Source organism: Puma concolor, chromosome B3 (genome assembly GCF_028749965.1).
Source record: "Puma concolor isolate L17-30 chromosome B3, mPumCon1.1.hap2, whole genome shotgun sequence".
Classification (NCBI taxonomy): domain Eukaryota; kingdom Metazoa; phylum Chordata; class Mammalia; order Carnivora; family Felidae; genus Puma; species Puma concolor.
The window spans coordinates 64,509,006-64,525,695 of record NC_141672.1 but is presented as its reverse complement, the minus strand read 5'-3'; the positions used below and the strand labels follow the sequence as shown (position 1 = coordinate 64,525,695).

The 16,690-nt window shown below is 37.0% G+C and overlaps 1 protein-coding gene and 1 long non-coding RNA gene across 4 annotated transcripts in view; both read right to left on the bottom strand.

The window, feature by feature from the left end:
• BAZ1A (bromodomain adjacent to zinc finger domain 1A) overlaps positions 1–16,690 on the bottom strand; it is a 94,416-nt gene that overhangs the window by 76,650 nt on the left and 1,076 nt on the right. For 2 of the 3 annotated variants that reach the window (XM_086709936.1, XM_086709935.1), the window contains exon 2: positions 3,483–3,761. The exons of the other annotated variant lie outside the window; for it this stretch is intronic. In XM_086709936.1, the coding sequence (XP_086566062.1) occupies positions 3,483–3,761 (279 nt within the window). The remainder of the gene's footprint in view (positions 1–3,482; positions 3,762–16,690) is intronic. 3 annotated transcript variants of the gene reach the window in all.
• Positions 7,482–14,498, bottom strand: LOC147580013 (uncharacterized). The gene is made up of 2 exons (XR_015252435.1): positions 10,049–14,498; positions 7,482–9,417 (listed from the first exon to the last, which is right to left on the bottom strand). It is a non-coding gene; the product is annotated as an uncharacterized LOC147580013 (long non-coding RNA).

Genomic DNA, 16,690 nt, shown 5'->3' with positions numbered 1-16,690 from the left:
GGAGAAGATGGGTTTATGCTTAACTTAAATGCTTAAGTTCTAGATCACCATCCTCCCAACGCTTCACTAAACAATGATAATTAGCATTAGCTTGTGTAGCATTTTTTAGAAGACCACGTACAAACGTGGGATGGCTATCTTCAAAACCAAACAACTGTCTTTCTTAGTGAAATTAACTGTGGGGTTTCTTTTCAAAGCTACAACTGAGAAATTTGATTCCTGGTTACAGTGTCCCAGGCAATTATTGTAGCCTCACATCCACTATGGATATCTCTCATGAAACAATCCCCCTTCCCCCACCAAACTGCATGGTCCCCAATATGCACATTCAAATACTAGTAAGACACTGCTATCAAATGACAACATTATGTAATACAGATTTAAAAAATTCACATTCATTATATCATTTCATCCTGTGTGGCGAACCTGGGAGGGGCAGGGATCCATTTAATAGATGAAAAAAGACAAAAGCATAAAGAGTTTAAAATACTTGCTCAGAGCAAGTAAATGGCAGAATCCAAAACCAAGGAGGCAATGATACAGTTCCAGTGAAAGAAATTACAGTGATTTTATAAATCAGTTCTATCTGAATTTAAAAAAAAAATTGTTTTTTAAAGTAGGCTCTACGCCCAACACAAGGGCCGAACTCATGATCCTGAGATGGAGAAATCACTCAGTCTTTACCGACTGAGCCAGTTAGGCACCCCAGTTCTACCTCAATTTAAATCCTACCACTTACTACTTGTAAGACTGGAATGGAAGCTCCATGACTGTTTTGTTCACTGCTGTATTTCCAGCCTCTAGAACAGTGTAAGTACACAGGAGATCAGTATATGTATGATAAACATTATAAAAAAATCACTTGACTTCTTTGGACCTCTGTTTTCCTCATCTGTAAATGGAAACAATAAGGTCTTATCTGCTGGTATAATATGTACATAAAGCATCTGGCAGGTATTTAAAATTAATAGACCTGACTCCTAGTTTAGGGTTCTTTACATAAGACCACCATAACACTCTCACTTCTTCTGTAGGCTCTAAGGAAGTAGCTGAGAACAAATGTCTGTACAACTGGTAGGCAAGCTGGGTGGTAATCAGGATGGAGGAGATAAAGAGCTAAATCCTTCCCTCAGTCAAGTAGTCAGCTGTTCTCTTTACTATTCTGCCATAGCAATGACAAAGATCTTCTAGAAGAATCTGTTAGCTGATTGCTTATTTCAAAACAGAAAGTCTTGTTGATTAGGGAAGCACCTAATCTATACTTATAAAAGGCAACAAGAAAGAGGGGAGGAATACTGAAAGGTAAACGAGACAAGAAGAAAAGAATACTGAGGTGAAAAGATCCAGAATACCTATACTTATTAACTCAACCTAAGAATGGCCTCTGTCCCATTTCTCTGTAACTCAGCATGTTCTTTCCAGTAAATCTAATTCTAGAGGATGAAGCAGTCTTGAAGACCACTAGTAAGTACTACCAGAGACAGAAACAAAAGGTTTATGTCATTAATAAGTAGAAACAAAAGTTAAAAGCAAAGGGAGATGGTACTACAAATGGTACCATCAAGAAAGTGAAAAGACAACTCCTAGAATGGAAGCAAATATTTGCAAATCACATAAAGGACGTGTATCCAAAAACACAAAGAACTCTTACAATTCAGTAATAAAAAAGATAAAGAACTGAATTTAAAAATGGGCAAAGAACCAGAACAGACATTTCTCCAAAGAAGACACATAAATGATCAGTAAGCACATGAAACAATGCTTAACACAGTCATTAGGGAAATGCAAATCAAAACTGCCACAAGATACCATTCCACACCCACTAGGATGGCAAAATAAAAGAGATGGACAATAACAGATTGTGCACAGATACGACTTGGTGAAGATGTGGAGAAACTGCAACTCTGATACACTGGTAGTGGGAATGTCAAATGATGCAGTAGCTCTTGGAAGTGTGGAGGTTCTTCAAATGCTAAACACAGAGTTACCATACAACTTAGAAATTCTACTTCTAGGTGTATCCCCAAGAGAACTGAGAACATATGTTCACACAAAAACTTGTACATGAATGCCTATAAGAGTATTTAGAATAGCCAAAAAGTGCAAACAACCTAACTATCTGTCAACTGATGAACAGACAAAATGTGATAGATCCATACGGTAGAATTTATCATTAAAAATAAAATACTGATACATGCTACAATGTGGATAAACCCTGTACACGTTACACTAGGGGAAAGAAATAAAGTTACAGAAAACTATGTATGATTCCAATATAAAAAGTTTTAATGCAAATAAAGATTACTATGATAAATATTAATGACTAGATAATCACAAATGCTTAAGACTTCAGGAAAGCAGCAATAATTCAATAATTTTTAACTTAGTGCCATAGATAATATCATTTAAAATTTTTTATATGAAAAATTCATTCTTTTCTTGAAGAGCTGCGAAAGAGAACTTAGTGGAGTGTATAAAACTCAATCCTCATATTATCAAAGGAGCTTACTAAAACTCAGGAAGAAATACATGCATATTTTAAGTATTAGGTAACACAATGAGGACAAAGTAGATGATCTTTAAGTTTTGGGTTTTTTTTTTAATTTTTTTTTAACATTTATTTATTTATTTATTTATTTATTTTAATTTTTTTTTTTCAACGTTTATTTATTTTTGGGACAGAGAGAGACAGAGCATGAACGGGGGAGGGGCAGAGAGAGAGGGAGACACAGAATCGGAAACAGGCTCCAGGCTCTGAGCCATCAGCCCAGAGCCTGACGCGGGGCTCGAACTCCCGGACCGCGAGATCGTGACCTGGCTGAAGTCGGACGCTTAACCGACTGCGCCACCCAGGCGCCCCAACATTTATTTATTTTTGAGACAGAGAGAGAGAGAGCATGAATAGGGGAGGGTCAGAGAAAGAGGGAGACACAGAATCCGAAACAGGCTCCAGGCTCTGAGCTGTCAGCCCAGAGCCCGACGCGGGCTCGAACCCACGGACCGTGAGATCATGACCTGAGCGAAGTCGGACGCTTAACCGACTGAGCCACCCAGGCGCCCCTAAGTTTTTTTTACTCTGAAATAAAGATGGAACTTCCATATAATGGAACATTTTATACAGTAAATAAAAAAGAAAAGAAAGTTGTTTCATAAAGCAATGGACTGATCTTCAAGATATTTTAAATGAAAAAGGTATACAGTATGTTACCTTTTGCATTAAAAAGGGGCAGGAGATTGTGTGTGCTTACGCATATATGTGTACAAGTATCTAGGCAAGCACATGTTTTTGGTGGTTTGTGTAAAAATTAGCTTTGGAAAAATATATAAGAAACTGCTAACACTAGGGCTATATGTGGGGAGGGTAAGAGAGTACTGGGAGGACAGAAGACAGGAAGTTTTCCTCAGTTTACCTTTTTGTGTATTCTGAATTTTGAGTAATGTGAATGTATGGGTATCAAAAGGAAAAATTAAAAGTACTTTACCTTGCACCATTGTTCCTAATGACTTCCACAGTTTCTTCAACAAAATATCGATCCTTGACATATGCAAAAATATCATCACAAATTTCATGTAAGCGTGAACGATGGGTAAGGTTGGTCAAGTATAAAACTGGAATAATTAGTGGTTCTGGAAAACTCTGAAGATTCTGTCTTGCTTTTTTCTCTGACTCAAGTGCTTCCTGATAGGTCAGTCCAGGTCTACCCGTCACAGCACAACTCCACACAAGACTGTTGCACAGAATGGTTCGTTCAAAAAAGTCACTGATTAAAAAACAAAAACAAAAATCCATTCATCACCTATCATTTCACAAATTTTACATTAAAAGCTGATAAAGGATTATGCCTTCATTGTAAAATTTTACATAGAATCATAGAACGAGGGTTTAGTAACTGGTCAACTTACACATTAATACAAACCTAAGAAAAAGTATATTTAAACTAGACATTTATATTTTGCAATTTAAAGGTACATTCAGCCAAAATTGAACTTTGATTTCCATCAATTTTGAAATTGGGAGTAAACTGCAAATAAACTCAATCTTTCTTTTTTCTTCTAATATTAAAGGTGTTTGTTCCAAAGCAGCCAAAACACTAGAGACAATTTAAGCACTTAACCATGAACTTTTAAAAGCTTTAACGTAATAGTGAAAAACTGGCAAATCTAAACATCTAATGATGAGAAAGTTTAGGTAAATTACAGTACTTTATGTAATGAACAATCATAGTCATTAAAGAGTATGAGAAGAGTTCTTAAAAAACATGTTTACCAGAAAAAAAAAAAAAAACTTTCCAGTTTGATTCCCTCCTATATTTTTGTAAGTTTTTTTAAATGTTTTATTTATTTTTGAGAGAGAGCACGAGTGGGAAAGGGGTGAAGAGAGATGGGAACAGAAGATCTGAAGTGGGCTCTGTGCTGACAGCAGCGAGCCCATTGGGCGCCAATTCACAAACCCTGAGATCATGACTTGAGCCAAAGTGGGATGCTCAAATGACTGAGGCACCTAGGCACCGCCCCCCCCACCTATATTTTTGAAAGTAAAAGCTTACTAAAAAAAATATATATGGTCCCACTTGCATCAAAAAGAAAGAAGACATGCAGGCAGGCAGGCAAAGAAAGATAACCTAAAGAAGCATAAAAGACTTCTAGAATGTTCTACAAAAATCCAGGCAAGAACTACAGAGTAGGGATGGGCCTGGGGGACCATTCTACTGAGTGCTTTTCTGCACTGTTGGAATTTCTTAATATGAGCATTTCTTTTCAAAAATTCTATCAGTCACTTTTAAAATGCGAGAGATCCATAATATGGAAGGATCTCTAAGGTATGTTAAGTAGAAAAAACCCAAATCACTGAATAACACAATCTCATATACGTTAATCAGAATAACAAAAATGTGTATTTATACAAATACTATAAACAGATGTTCATTATGGAGAAAGGGAGGGACTGCAAAGGAAGGAAAAGGAAAATTTGTTATTCTAAATAGTTCTATATTGTTTGAATTTTTATAAGAAGCATGTACTTGTATTATTTTTTTATAATCAACACATTTTAGAACAGAGAAGGTTATACATATGTAAAAAGGGTAACAATGGTTGCCTCTAAGTGGTAATATACGAGTAAATGTTTTTCCTTCTCTATACTTTGGTGTACTTTTCAATAATTATTTGTGACTGATACAATTCGCTATTCTCTAACTTTTTCTCCTTCCTGAAATCTCCCTTTTCCTTCTGTCATCATTCTAAAAAGTATTAAGTCTACTATATGTTTACTTCCTGATTAGTATATCTGTAGAGGTTATCCCTAGTAGTCTGATCTCCAAACAAGATTTGAGGTAATTCCATTAACATGGTTTCATTTGTATATTCGTCTGCAGAACAAAATTGAAATCTATGGAATTAAAGAGAACTAATCCTATCTTAATATAAATGGGATCTAAAGAGGTTACCTGCATACATCAAGTTACATGATTTTAATTTAGTACAAAAAAGATTCTTTTGACGTCTGCACCTTTTAGTAGAGGAGATAATGGATATATACCATTAAAATTAAAATTACAAAGTGATTAAAAGACAGAAGCAGATATCTTTTGGGAGTTCAGAGGAAGGGAAGGAGGAGAGATAGGCAAAAAAGATCAAGAAATACCAGAACGGATTTTAAAGGAAATAGTGTTAAAAAGTTAGGTTGTAAAGGAAAAGTAGAGTTGAAGAAAGAAATGTCAGAGAGAACAAAGATGAGTGTAATCTGGTTCTCATAATCAAGAAAATCTATGCCAAATAACTAATTTATTAGCTAAGAAATTGACAACAGATATACCCAATAAGTGGTTATAAATGGTGCAGAACAAAATGAACGAATGGATGGATCTTGAAAGAGCTCTTAAGTTTTACTTCCTAAAACCACAGTTCACTTAGAAAGCTTTATATAAGTTGTCAACTTTTTCCTGTTGAAAAACAGGAACAAACATATCTGTAAGACTCAGCTTACCAAGCCAACACACCTGTTGTGTACAACACACCTGTTGTGAATGTGTACAATTAGCACATGATGTATGTAAGGTATACTTTTATTAATTTAAACCATACTTAATACTACCTAAGAAAAACATACTTCAAACCTAGGTATCTTACATTAACTAGTCTCTAAACTAGAGCTAATAGAAACAGAATGCTAGCCACACATATAATTTTAAATTTTCTAGGGGTTGCATTTAAAAAATTTTAAAGAGAAACAATCTTTTTATATATTAATTAATTTTATATATTTAATTTAACCTAATACATCCTCAAATGCTTTATTTCAAATCTGTAATTAATTTTAAATTCTTCAATGTGTAAATATTTTAAATTCTTTTTTTTTGTACTAAGTCTTCAAAATCCAGTATATATTGTGCCTTTATTGCACATCTTAATTCTGATTATCAAGTTCTTAATAACCCCCATGCCAAATAATGGCTCCTGTGTTGGACAGCACAGCTCTAGCTATAGTGATTAGGTATTTGGTAGGTCATGGGGTATTTGGTGTCATTGTCAGGGAGACAGGGTACTGAGCTGCAATAAACACTATTTAGATGAGTTGACATTGTTCAAAATACCAAAGAGAGCAATGGCACAAGTACCACAAACCTCCACTGAACTTGTTACCAGGCAGAAAAATAGGATCGTTAGTAACCATCGTTATACATACAGCTGTCTTTCTATACTCAGGTTTCCACCTCCTCTGGCAAAGTGTTTGTACTATTTGTTGTTCCTGTGTCTATCTACTCTGCAAAGTTGTTATATTACAGTCCCGTTGTGCACAAAGATCTACACTCAGGAAGAGGGAGACCGAGTACACTACACAGTAGCCGTTTTAAAGCAAGCAAAAAAAAAAAAAAAAAAAAAAAAAAAAAAGCCCAAGGGCTATTTCTCCCTATTCATCACCCCTTAGCAGCATGGCACCAGCATGGCACCATCTCTGACATTTTACACCTTCACTTTCTCACACTGCTCTAATTCCACTCTTCACTCATTTTTCACACACATTCAAGTATGTAGGATTTTGTTAATAATAGTGAACTCCTGGGGGTAGGTTACAGTGACTCTTTAATTTCTATACTATAAGAACATAAAATCATGAAAATTTTATAGGAAGCACATTTTTCCATTGTGAGCAAAAATTTATAAAGTACAAAATCCTGTTTTATATGAATATGTTTAGGCAAATGTAGATTATTACGTCTCCAATTTATTAGTACATTAGTACATTCCTTCAACAATCTTCTTTACCAGAGATGAGCATACTACTCGCCTGGAGGCCAAACCTAGCTTTCCAACTGTTTTTGTAGTTTTATTGGAACACAACCACACCCATACCTTTAGGTATTGTCTATGACTGCTTTCTCACTAACTCCTATGGAATTGGATAGGTACAACAGACACTATGACCTACAAAGCCTAAAATGTGATTATATCTGGCCCTTTAAGAGTTTGATGACTTCTGCTCTTTATCTTTCTTTCTTTCTTTCTTTCTTTTTCTTTCTTTTTTTTACTGGAAGGAGTGACAAAGAATTATAGTCATCTTCAGTGTACCACAATTCCTGCCTGGAGAGCATTTTCATTCTGATGAGTCATTAATAAGAACAAATTCCTCTGCTTACTTTTATAGTACATCTGATGTTGGGAAGAATTTTCCACAGATTACTTCTGGTCCCCATACATTTTTTTTTTTTTTTTAATTTACATCCAAGTTAGTTAGCATACAGTGCAATAATGACTTCAGGAATAGAATCCAGTGATTCATCCCCTGCATATAACACCCAGTGCTCATCCCAACAAGTGTCTTCCTTAATGCCCCTTGACTTTTCCATTATTTCTTAAGGAAAACTTGCTTCTGAGTTAGCAGGTCGACTATTGGCAAGAACACACCTCTAATTAATGTAAATTCAACCAATTCTATGGTGAACAAACTAAGGAACAAAGAGCAACATACTGTTAACTTACAAGGTTATTTGGAAAACTAAAAATCTAGTAGAATAAGATTAAGAATGAAGTGACATATAGAATGGCTAAAATTCATAACACAGAAAACAACAGATGTTGGTGAGGATGTGGAGAAAGGGGAGCTCTCTTACACTGTTGGTGGAATGTAAACTGGTACAGCCACTCTGGAAAACAGTATGGAGGTTCCTCAAAAAGTTAAAAATAGACTACCCTATGATCCAGGAATTACACTACTAGGTATATACCTAAAGGATACAAAAATACTGATTTGAAAGAATACATACACCCAGATGTTTATAGCAGGATTATCAACAAAAGCCAAATTATGGAAAGAGCCCAAATGACTCTAATGAATGGATAAAGAAGAGGTAGTATGTATGTATTATACACACACACACACACACACACACACACACACACACACACACACAGGAATATTACTCAGCCATCAAAAAGAATGAAATCTTGCCATTTGCAGTGACATGGATGGGACTAGAGACTATTATGCTAAATGAAATATGTCAATCAGAGAAAGACAAATACCATATGATTTCACTCATATGTGTAATTTAAGAAACAAAGCAAATGAACATAGGCAGGAAAAGAGAGAGACAGGCAAACCCTAAAACACACTCTTAACTCTAGGGAATAAACTGAGGGTTGCTGGAAGGGAGGTGGGCAGGGGATGGGTTAAATAGGTGATAGGTATTAAGGAGAGCACTTGTGACAAGCATTGGGTGCTGTAAGTGATGAATCACTAAATTCTACACCAGAAACTAATATTACACCATATGTTAAATAACTGGAATTTAAATAAAAACTTGAAACTAAAAAAAATAAAAAATAAAAACAAAAAGAATGAAGTGACATAAAAACCAGAAGCCAAATATAATTTAGAAAAGGTAAACATGAAGTGTACTCTACTTAAGGGACAAAACTGTATCAACTAGACATAAGAAAGACCCAGCACAATACTGCATAAAAGATCTAAAGGACATAAACTCCTCTGTCCATAAAAATAATTAGTATAGCTGAGCAATGCAACCACAGGTTAAAAACGAACATAATTCCTGATTTAAACAGCATGCAATATACAAGAGATGGAAAAGTACAAATCATAAACTTAGAAAAGGAGTAACTGCTGTTAAGACAGGATAGATTGTTGTATTAATTTCTTCTACTGACGGGGTTACAAAAGCAGGAGATTAAGAGGTCTTGGGCATGGCTGACTTAACATGCCTTATGTTATACAGAAAAAAATCAGCTAGATGATTCAGCTAGATGAAAATTACATTTATTACATTTATCCACAAATGGTCAGGGGAAAAATTAGATTAATTAAAAATATAATGTTTACTTTTAAAAAACATTTAATGAAATATTACTCGCAGTTTACTTAGCACTGCCTCAGACTTAGATAATGACACATAAGGCAGACTCCTGAAATCTGCTGATGCACCAAGGTGGGGAACAGCAATAAAGGCTTTTTGTATCTAGAGACTAAAATCTTAAATAGAAATCAACAAAAGTGAAACATTATGGTAGCTTAACAGAAGTCCTAGCTTAACAGTAATGAATGTGAAAAAGACAAATTTTAAGTGAACTGCAAATTCATACTTCTAAGAGTTTTTATAGTTTCCTTAGCTTAAAAAGTATCTTTAGAGCACCCTCTGCTAAAAATGTCATTTCTCTCCATTCTGTGTCTTGATAGTTCCATCTTTCAGGACCCAACTCAGATGTTCTCTCCTTATTTGAAGGCTGTTATCAGCTCCATTTTCTATGTTCCCATTACATTTCTATGCTCCATAGCATATATGTGATTTACGCCATTGGGTTATACATTCATTTCTCACTAGAGGGACAAATTATCTCAATATCTCCAGACTCTCCAAAGCATAGTGTCAAAGAGTAATAAACAAATGTACTCTCCACTGGCAGTCCACATTTATTTTTGTGTGTATCTAGATAGAGAAAAGTACACACATATGAATGTGAAGGAGAGGAAGAGTGTCTGAATCTCAGCTTACCACTTGCAGAATGTGACTCTGAGTAAGTTACACAACCTTACTGAACCTGGTTCCCCTCTATAAAATGGGGATATCTTCCATGAACAGTTAATATGAACATTAAATACGATAATAAGATAATACTGGTTGCTCAGCATATTGTATGTACATGCAATAAACAGTATCAATTCTAACTGCTCAGGTACCATATTTGCAAAGAGATCCTAGAAAAATACACAGAATAGCTAGTGTGATACAGGAACAATGTCAGAAGAACAAATAAAAGACTTGAGAATCTTTGAAGAAAAAGTTTGGCATTGGTAAGGGTAGGAAGAGGGATTAGCTGCAAAAAGATAACCAACGAACTCCCAAAACCCAAATAGGATGACCCAAGCATAATATCTTACCAGCTGCTCTGTGGTAGACTGTCTGCAAAGAGGGTTGAAGGTATGCAGCCTCCTTAGAAATATGACTTGGTACTTGTTTCTCACAAGAGGTGGAGTTTATTTCACCGCCTCTTTAATCTGGGCTAGCCCCTCGAGATTAGCTTTGACCAACATAATACAGAAATGACACTGAGAGACTTCTGCTCTCACCCTCTTGGAACCCTGAGACCAGCACCTAAAGCAGTCCATATTAGTCTATTTTTTTAATTTTAATTTTTTAAACATTCTTTCAAGTTTATTTATTTTGAGAGAGACAGAAAAAGTGTGAGTGGGGGACAGGGGAGAGAGGGAGAAGGAAAGAGAGAGAAAGAGAGAGAAAGAGAGAGAGAGAGAGAGAGGGAGAGAATGAATCCCAAGCAGGCTCTGTGCTGTCAGCAGAGAGCCCAACATGGGGCTCAAACCCTTGAAACTGCAAGATCAGGACCTGAGCTGAAACCAAGAGTCTGATGTTTAACAGACTGTGCCACCCAGGCGCCCCCATGTTAGTCTTCTGAAGATGAAAGACCACATGGTCAGAAAAGCCATCCCAGTATTGATATATCACCACATTGTACACTTTAAATATCTTATAATTCTATTAGTCAATTATATCTCAATAAAGTGAGAAAACACACACAGAGGAAAGAAAAGCGATCCCAGCTGAGGTTCCTGACCTATGACTGAGGCTACCTCTTTACTCTAACCAGCCTCAGCCTAACCTTCAACTGACTATAGCTAAATGAGCACAGAGACCAGCAGAAACCACACTGGCAATCCACAGAATAGCGAGCAAATAAAATGGACGATTATTTTGGGCCACTAAGTTTTAGGTTGGCTTGTTACACAGTAACTGATAGACATATTCTGCCTGAAAAAAGAATGTATTAACACAAAACATGGTAGCCTACTAAGTGGATGAAAAGTAAAACTCAAGGGTAGCCTGGGTGGCTCAGTCAGTTTAATATCCGACTTTAGCTCAGGTCATGATCTCATGGTTTGTGGGTTTGAGTCCCAAAGCAGGTTTACGGCTGTCAGTGTGGAATCCGCTTCTGATCCTCTGTCCCCCCACCCTCTTTCTGCCCCTCCCCCACTCGTTCTCTCTCTCTCTCTCTCTCTCTCTCTCAAAAACAAACAAAAAAGTAAAACTCAAAAAGAAAATCATTTAGGAATCTGTTCTACCATCTAAGAAAAAGACTCCTGGACCCAAATATCTGGAACATGTAGCAGATTTACTTCTAAAGGGGAGCTGAAAATCTAATTTGAAGACAATAGTTATGAAGATTACTCAACTTTCCTTAAAAACTTCATGCTCACGGGGCACCTGCGTGGCTCAGTCAGTTAAGTGTCCAAGTTCAACTCAGGTCATTATCTGTCATTATCTCATGGTTTGTGGGTTCGAGCCCCACATCAGGCTCTGTGTTGACAGCTCAGAGCCTGGAGCCTACTTAAGATTCTGTCTCCCTCTCTCTCTGCCCGTCTCCTGCTCACACTCTGTCTCTCTCTCAAAAATAAATAAAATATTTTTTTAAAAAAAGACTCCATGCTCACTAAAAGGCCTTCAGATAATAATCAGATTCCATGCATAGCTGGTCTGTATGGACATCTTCCCCCCACTGTAAACTAATGGATCCTAGTCTATACATTTAATATCTAAAGCTTAATCACTGGGCATATGGTAAAGAAGTCAAATGTCTGAGCAGACAACAGAAAGTGGTGCCTATGGAAAGATCTAGGCAGCAAGCTTGAATTCGAAGCAGGGCCCTACGTTCTTGGTGCACATTTCTGCAAGCTCAACAAATAATAGGAAGAATTCTCCCTAATATGTATCATGCAGACAGTAAATAAGAATATAAACTCTAGAGTCTTAGGGGAGTGAAAAGTCTAATCTCACCAACTGTTAGATACATGGTTTTTGACACTGATCTTAGACTTACTCTCTTTATCCCAAATCCAGTTTCCTCATCTGTAAAAGAGGGTTGCTGAAAGGACTGAATTAACAAATGAGCTGATGAACCATGAAAATCGGGTGCTTTATAAACCAGTTAAACACCTTTCAATGGAAAGCCAGGTTGAAGCATAAGCTGGTCTGTCACTGACAAAGAGATTCCTACTTTTTGTATGAAAAGTGTAATTCACTCAAAGATGGTAAACACATTCCGATACCAAGGGGCTAAATGGCTAAAAAAAAAAAAAAAAAAAAAAAAAAAAAAGTAATTTTATTTAGGAGATTAAGTCATTGGGTAATACAACAAATCATCTTCCTAGCCTACAAATCGGGAATTTCTAGTATCCAGATCTGACTGCTTCATTTTTAACAATCCACAGCCCAAAATAAAAACAAAATTGTCAGCTAACCAAATTACAGAACAAATTTTTATCTTATCTAATAAACCGAAGTACATGCTTTATTCTGCTCTTTGCCTACAAGCTCAGTTTTATTTTTTGTTTTTTGGTTTTTTTGTGTGGTTTGGGGGGGATAAAATCTTTTTTTTAAGTATAATTGACACACAATGTTACATTAGTTTCAGGTGTTCAACTTAGTGATTTGACAAATTTATACATTATGCTATATTCACTACAAGTGTAGCTACCATCTGTCCCATAACACTGCTATTACAGTATCACTGTATCGCATAGGTTTTTTTTAAACCTATTTTTTCTAGATTCCACATATAAGAAAGATCATTGGTCTGACTTATTTCACTTAAACAAGGTTAATCCATGTTGTCTTCAATGGCAAGATTTCATTCTTTTTATGACTAATATTCAATTGTGTATATACCACAATTTCTTTATCCATTCATCCACTGATGAACACTTAGGTTGTTTCCATATCTTGGCTATCACAATGCTGCAACGAACATGGGAGTGCATATAGATTTCCAAATTAGTGGGTTTTTAAAATTTGGATAAATATGCAGAAACAGAGTTGTTGATCATTTGGTAGTTCTATTTTTAAGTTTTTGAGGCACTTTCATACTGTCTTCCATAGTGGCTGCACCAATTTGCATTTCTACAAACTGCACAAGGGTTCAGTTTTCTCCACATCCTATCCAGCAACTGTCTAGTTGACAATAGTCTAGTTGATGCTAGTCTTTTTGATAATAGCCATTCTAACAGGTTTGAGGTGGGATCTCACTGTGGTTCTGATTTGCATTTCCCTGATTAAGGGTATATAGTGTCTTTTAATGTACCTGTTAGCCACCTGTAGCTCTCCTTTGGAAAACTATTTATTCAGATACTCTGCCCATTTTTTAGTCAGGTTTTTTTTTTTTCTTATTGAGTTGTAGGAGTTCTTTATAATTTGAATATTAGCCCCTTATTGGATATATAATTTGCAAATACTTTCTCCCATTCAGTAGGTCATCTTTTTGATGTTTTCCTTCCCTGTGCAGAAGCTTTTTAGTTTGATATAGTCCCACTTACTTACATTTGCTCTTGTTGCTTCTGCTTTCAGTGCTGGATTTAAAAAAATCATCGCCAAAAACTATGTCAAGGAGCTCACTGCTTAGGAGCTTTCTTCTAGGAGTTTTATGGTTTCAGGTCTTACTTTCAAGTCTTTAATTCATTTTGAGTTTATTTTTGTATAGAACACAAAAACAATGGTCCAGTTTCATTCTTTTGTACCTCAGCTTATCATTTGCCTACAGTTAATGTGCTATTTTTAATGAGTCTTCTTTACTTATGGAAAGCAGGTCAAACAAGAGTTAGCAATTAGTTAAAGAGCATGTAGTTCAAACAAAAAAAAAAAAAAAAGAGAAGGGTTTGTACTGTATAATCGCTAAGGATCCATTCTGGTCACAGTCCCTGACTCAAAAAATTCTTGGTCTAGGAAAAGAGAAAATTTGAGGCAACAAATGTATTATATTAGCATGCAATAATAGATCTTACACTAGATAAAATTGAGGGTGGATCATTGCTGCCTAGGACAAAGGAGAAAATGTTAGACTATTTTATCAAGTAAGATGAAGACAGAAAACTATTTAACAATTAAAAGGTCACTGGGAACCTCTACTAACCAGAGTCAGAGGGAAAAGTTACTTTGCATTGTGTTGCAAAAAAAAAAAAAAAGGCAGGGAAGTGTAGAAACTCTCTTTGAGACTGATTAAAACAGAAAAAGTTAGGGGCGCCTGGGTGGCGCAGTCGGTTAGGCATCCGACTTCAGCCAGGTCACGATCTCGCACTCCGTGAGTTCGAGCCCCGCGTCGGGCTCTGGGCTGATGGCTCAGAGCCTGGAGCCTGTTTCCGATTCTGTGTCTCCCTCTCTCTCTGCCCCTCGCCCGTTCATGCTCTGTCTCTCTCTGTCCCAAAAATAAATAAACGTTGGGAAAAAAAAAATAAAAAAAAAAACAGAAAAAGTTATACTTAAATCAAAAACCTGAGCAAATAGGTGAGCATAGTGGTCTTTACACAAACACAAAAGACAAATATATTCATTTAATGCACTTAAAGGATAATCTTCAAACAAATTCACATAAGCCAACTGGTGGTTTAATGAATGAGTGAAAACAGGTTTCCTTCTCCAGACTTGCACCAAGGGTCAGATTATCATAATACTAAGGATCACCATATACCATACACCATGAATGCAATTTTGGAAAGATCTCTCTGTAATCATCTAAAAGAAAGTATTACAAAATGTAACACAATTAAATGTCAGTCTTCTTCCAATTTTGCCAATTCAAAGTCACAAAGATTAATACCTAAGAACACTAGTAGCTCTGCTTTGTTCAGGGCAAATGATATTAAATATCTTTGCTCCAAAACCAATGGTCTCTCCTGAACTGCTTATAAATTCCAAAAACCCAAACACTTCAACACAGAGAAAACAACAAAAACCAAAAAATCAGCTATTTAGAAAAATCTGTTAATGTTACAAGGCTACAAAGGACACAGTTCTTATAATATTAGTGGAAGGTAGTAGGTTTGGGATACCAAAAAATGTATTTCAGATTTCTCCATGATTATAGTAAGTCATCAAGAACCAAAGTATATAAAAAGTTTAATTCAAAAAGGATACAGCCATAGTCATGCTCCCTTCTGAAGTGAGAAAAGCTTCTTAAAAAGAGAAGATTGCTCATATCAAGGGAGAAAAGTTTGAAACTTAAGCCGGTTTTCCATTTTGTTGGCACTTTTAAGTACAATTGTTTTTAATTGGGAATTATTACCAAGGATTTTAACTTAAACTGAAAAAAAAAAAAAAGGAAAGAAAGAAGAGAGACATCATCCTTGTCAAGTTACCTAATCCAAATTCACTTAAGTAGTTACAAGAGTAAATATTTGAGTAACAAAACAAGTCTGTACAGGAGCTGAGTTAAGATGTACACTCCTATATAAAAGTACTGTCTGCTGAAAAACTTCTCTAGATATAACATGTTCATGTGTGACTCTTGCTCTGGAGCCGAAGAAAAAAGAGAAGCCAGGAACTGACTTTTCTAACTTCACTACTCATTTCTCAGACAGGTGCAGACTTTGCCTAAAGCCCTCCCTTGATCACAAAGCCCCCACTCCGAAAAGGTGCCTCCTACACACAATTTATTTGGTTGCTATAACACTTGGTTTCTAAGCCACAAAGAGATTCCTTCTGAGTGGAGAGAATAAAGGGAGCATAAGAAAAAGGGAGGATCAGGCTCCTTCATTGACTGACCAATTCAGGTTCTCACTTGGAGATCCTGTTTTAAACACACATCTCTAAAACACCCCGGGTGTTTGGTGTCACAGGACAAGGGGATCTCCTGGGATAAACCGGGCGAGGTACTGAAGATTTAGGAGTTGAAACTACACACGCAGCAGCTCCGGATTCTTATCAAAACAATAGCGAGTGGCACATGTCAGACAGCCCACATGCGCAGGGGGATAAAGAGGAGACTGGCTGAGACTGGAGTTGAACTTGTCTTAACCCCCTCCCCCAACGCCCACCTCCGCCCTCGGGGCTACGCGAAAAAAGTGATAACTAGGGGTGCCCAGCGCCCGGCTCTCTCCCCGCGTCTTCCCCCCCCCCCCGCCCCCGCCCGAACCCGACTTCTTCCTCACCAAGGTCTCCCGGGGGCGGAGACGCTGAGTTCTCCGGGGCCGGGAGTTAGTCACCAAGAAGAGGCGGTGACAGAGCGCTCGGCTCGCGTCGCACACTCCGAGGCCTAGCCTCACCGGGCGAGAGCCCGCCGGTGGAGCCCCTCGTGTCCCGGCCCTCCCCCCACCCCGCCCCGCCAGGGAGCCCACTCCCTCTCCGAGTCTCAACTCCGCTCCCTCCCTCCCGTCCTCTCCTTTAGGCAGCTAGCT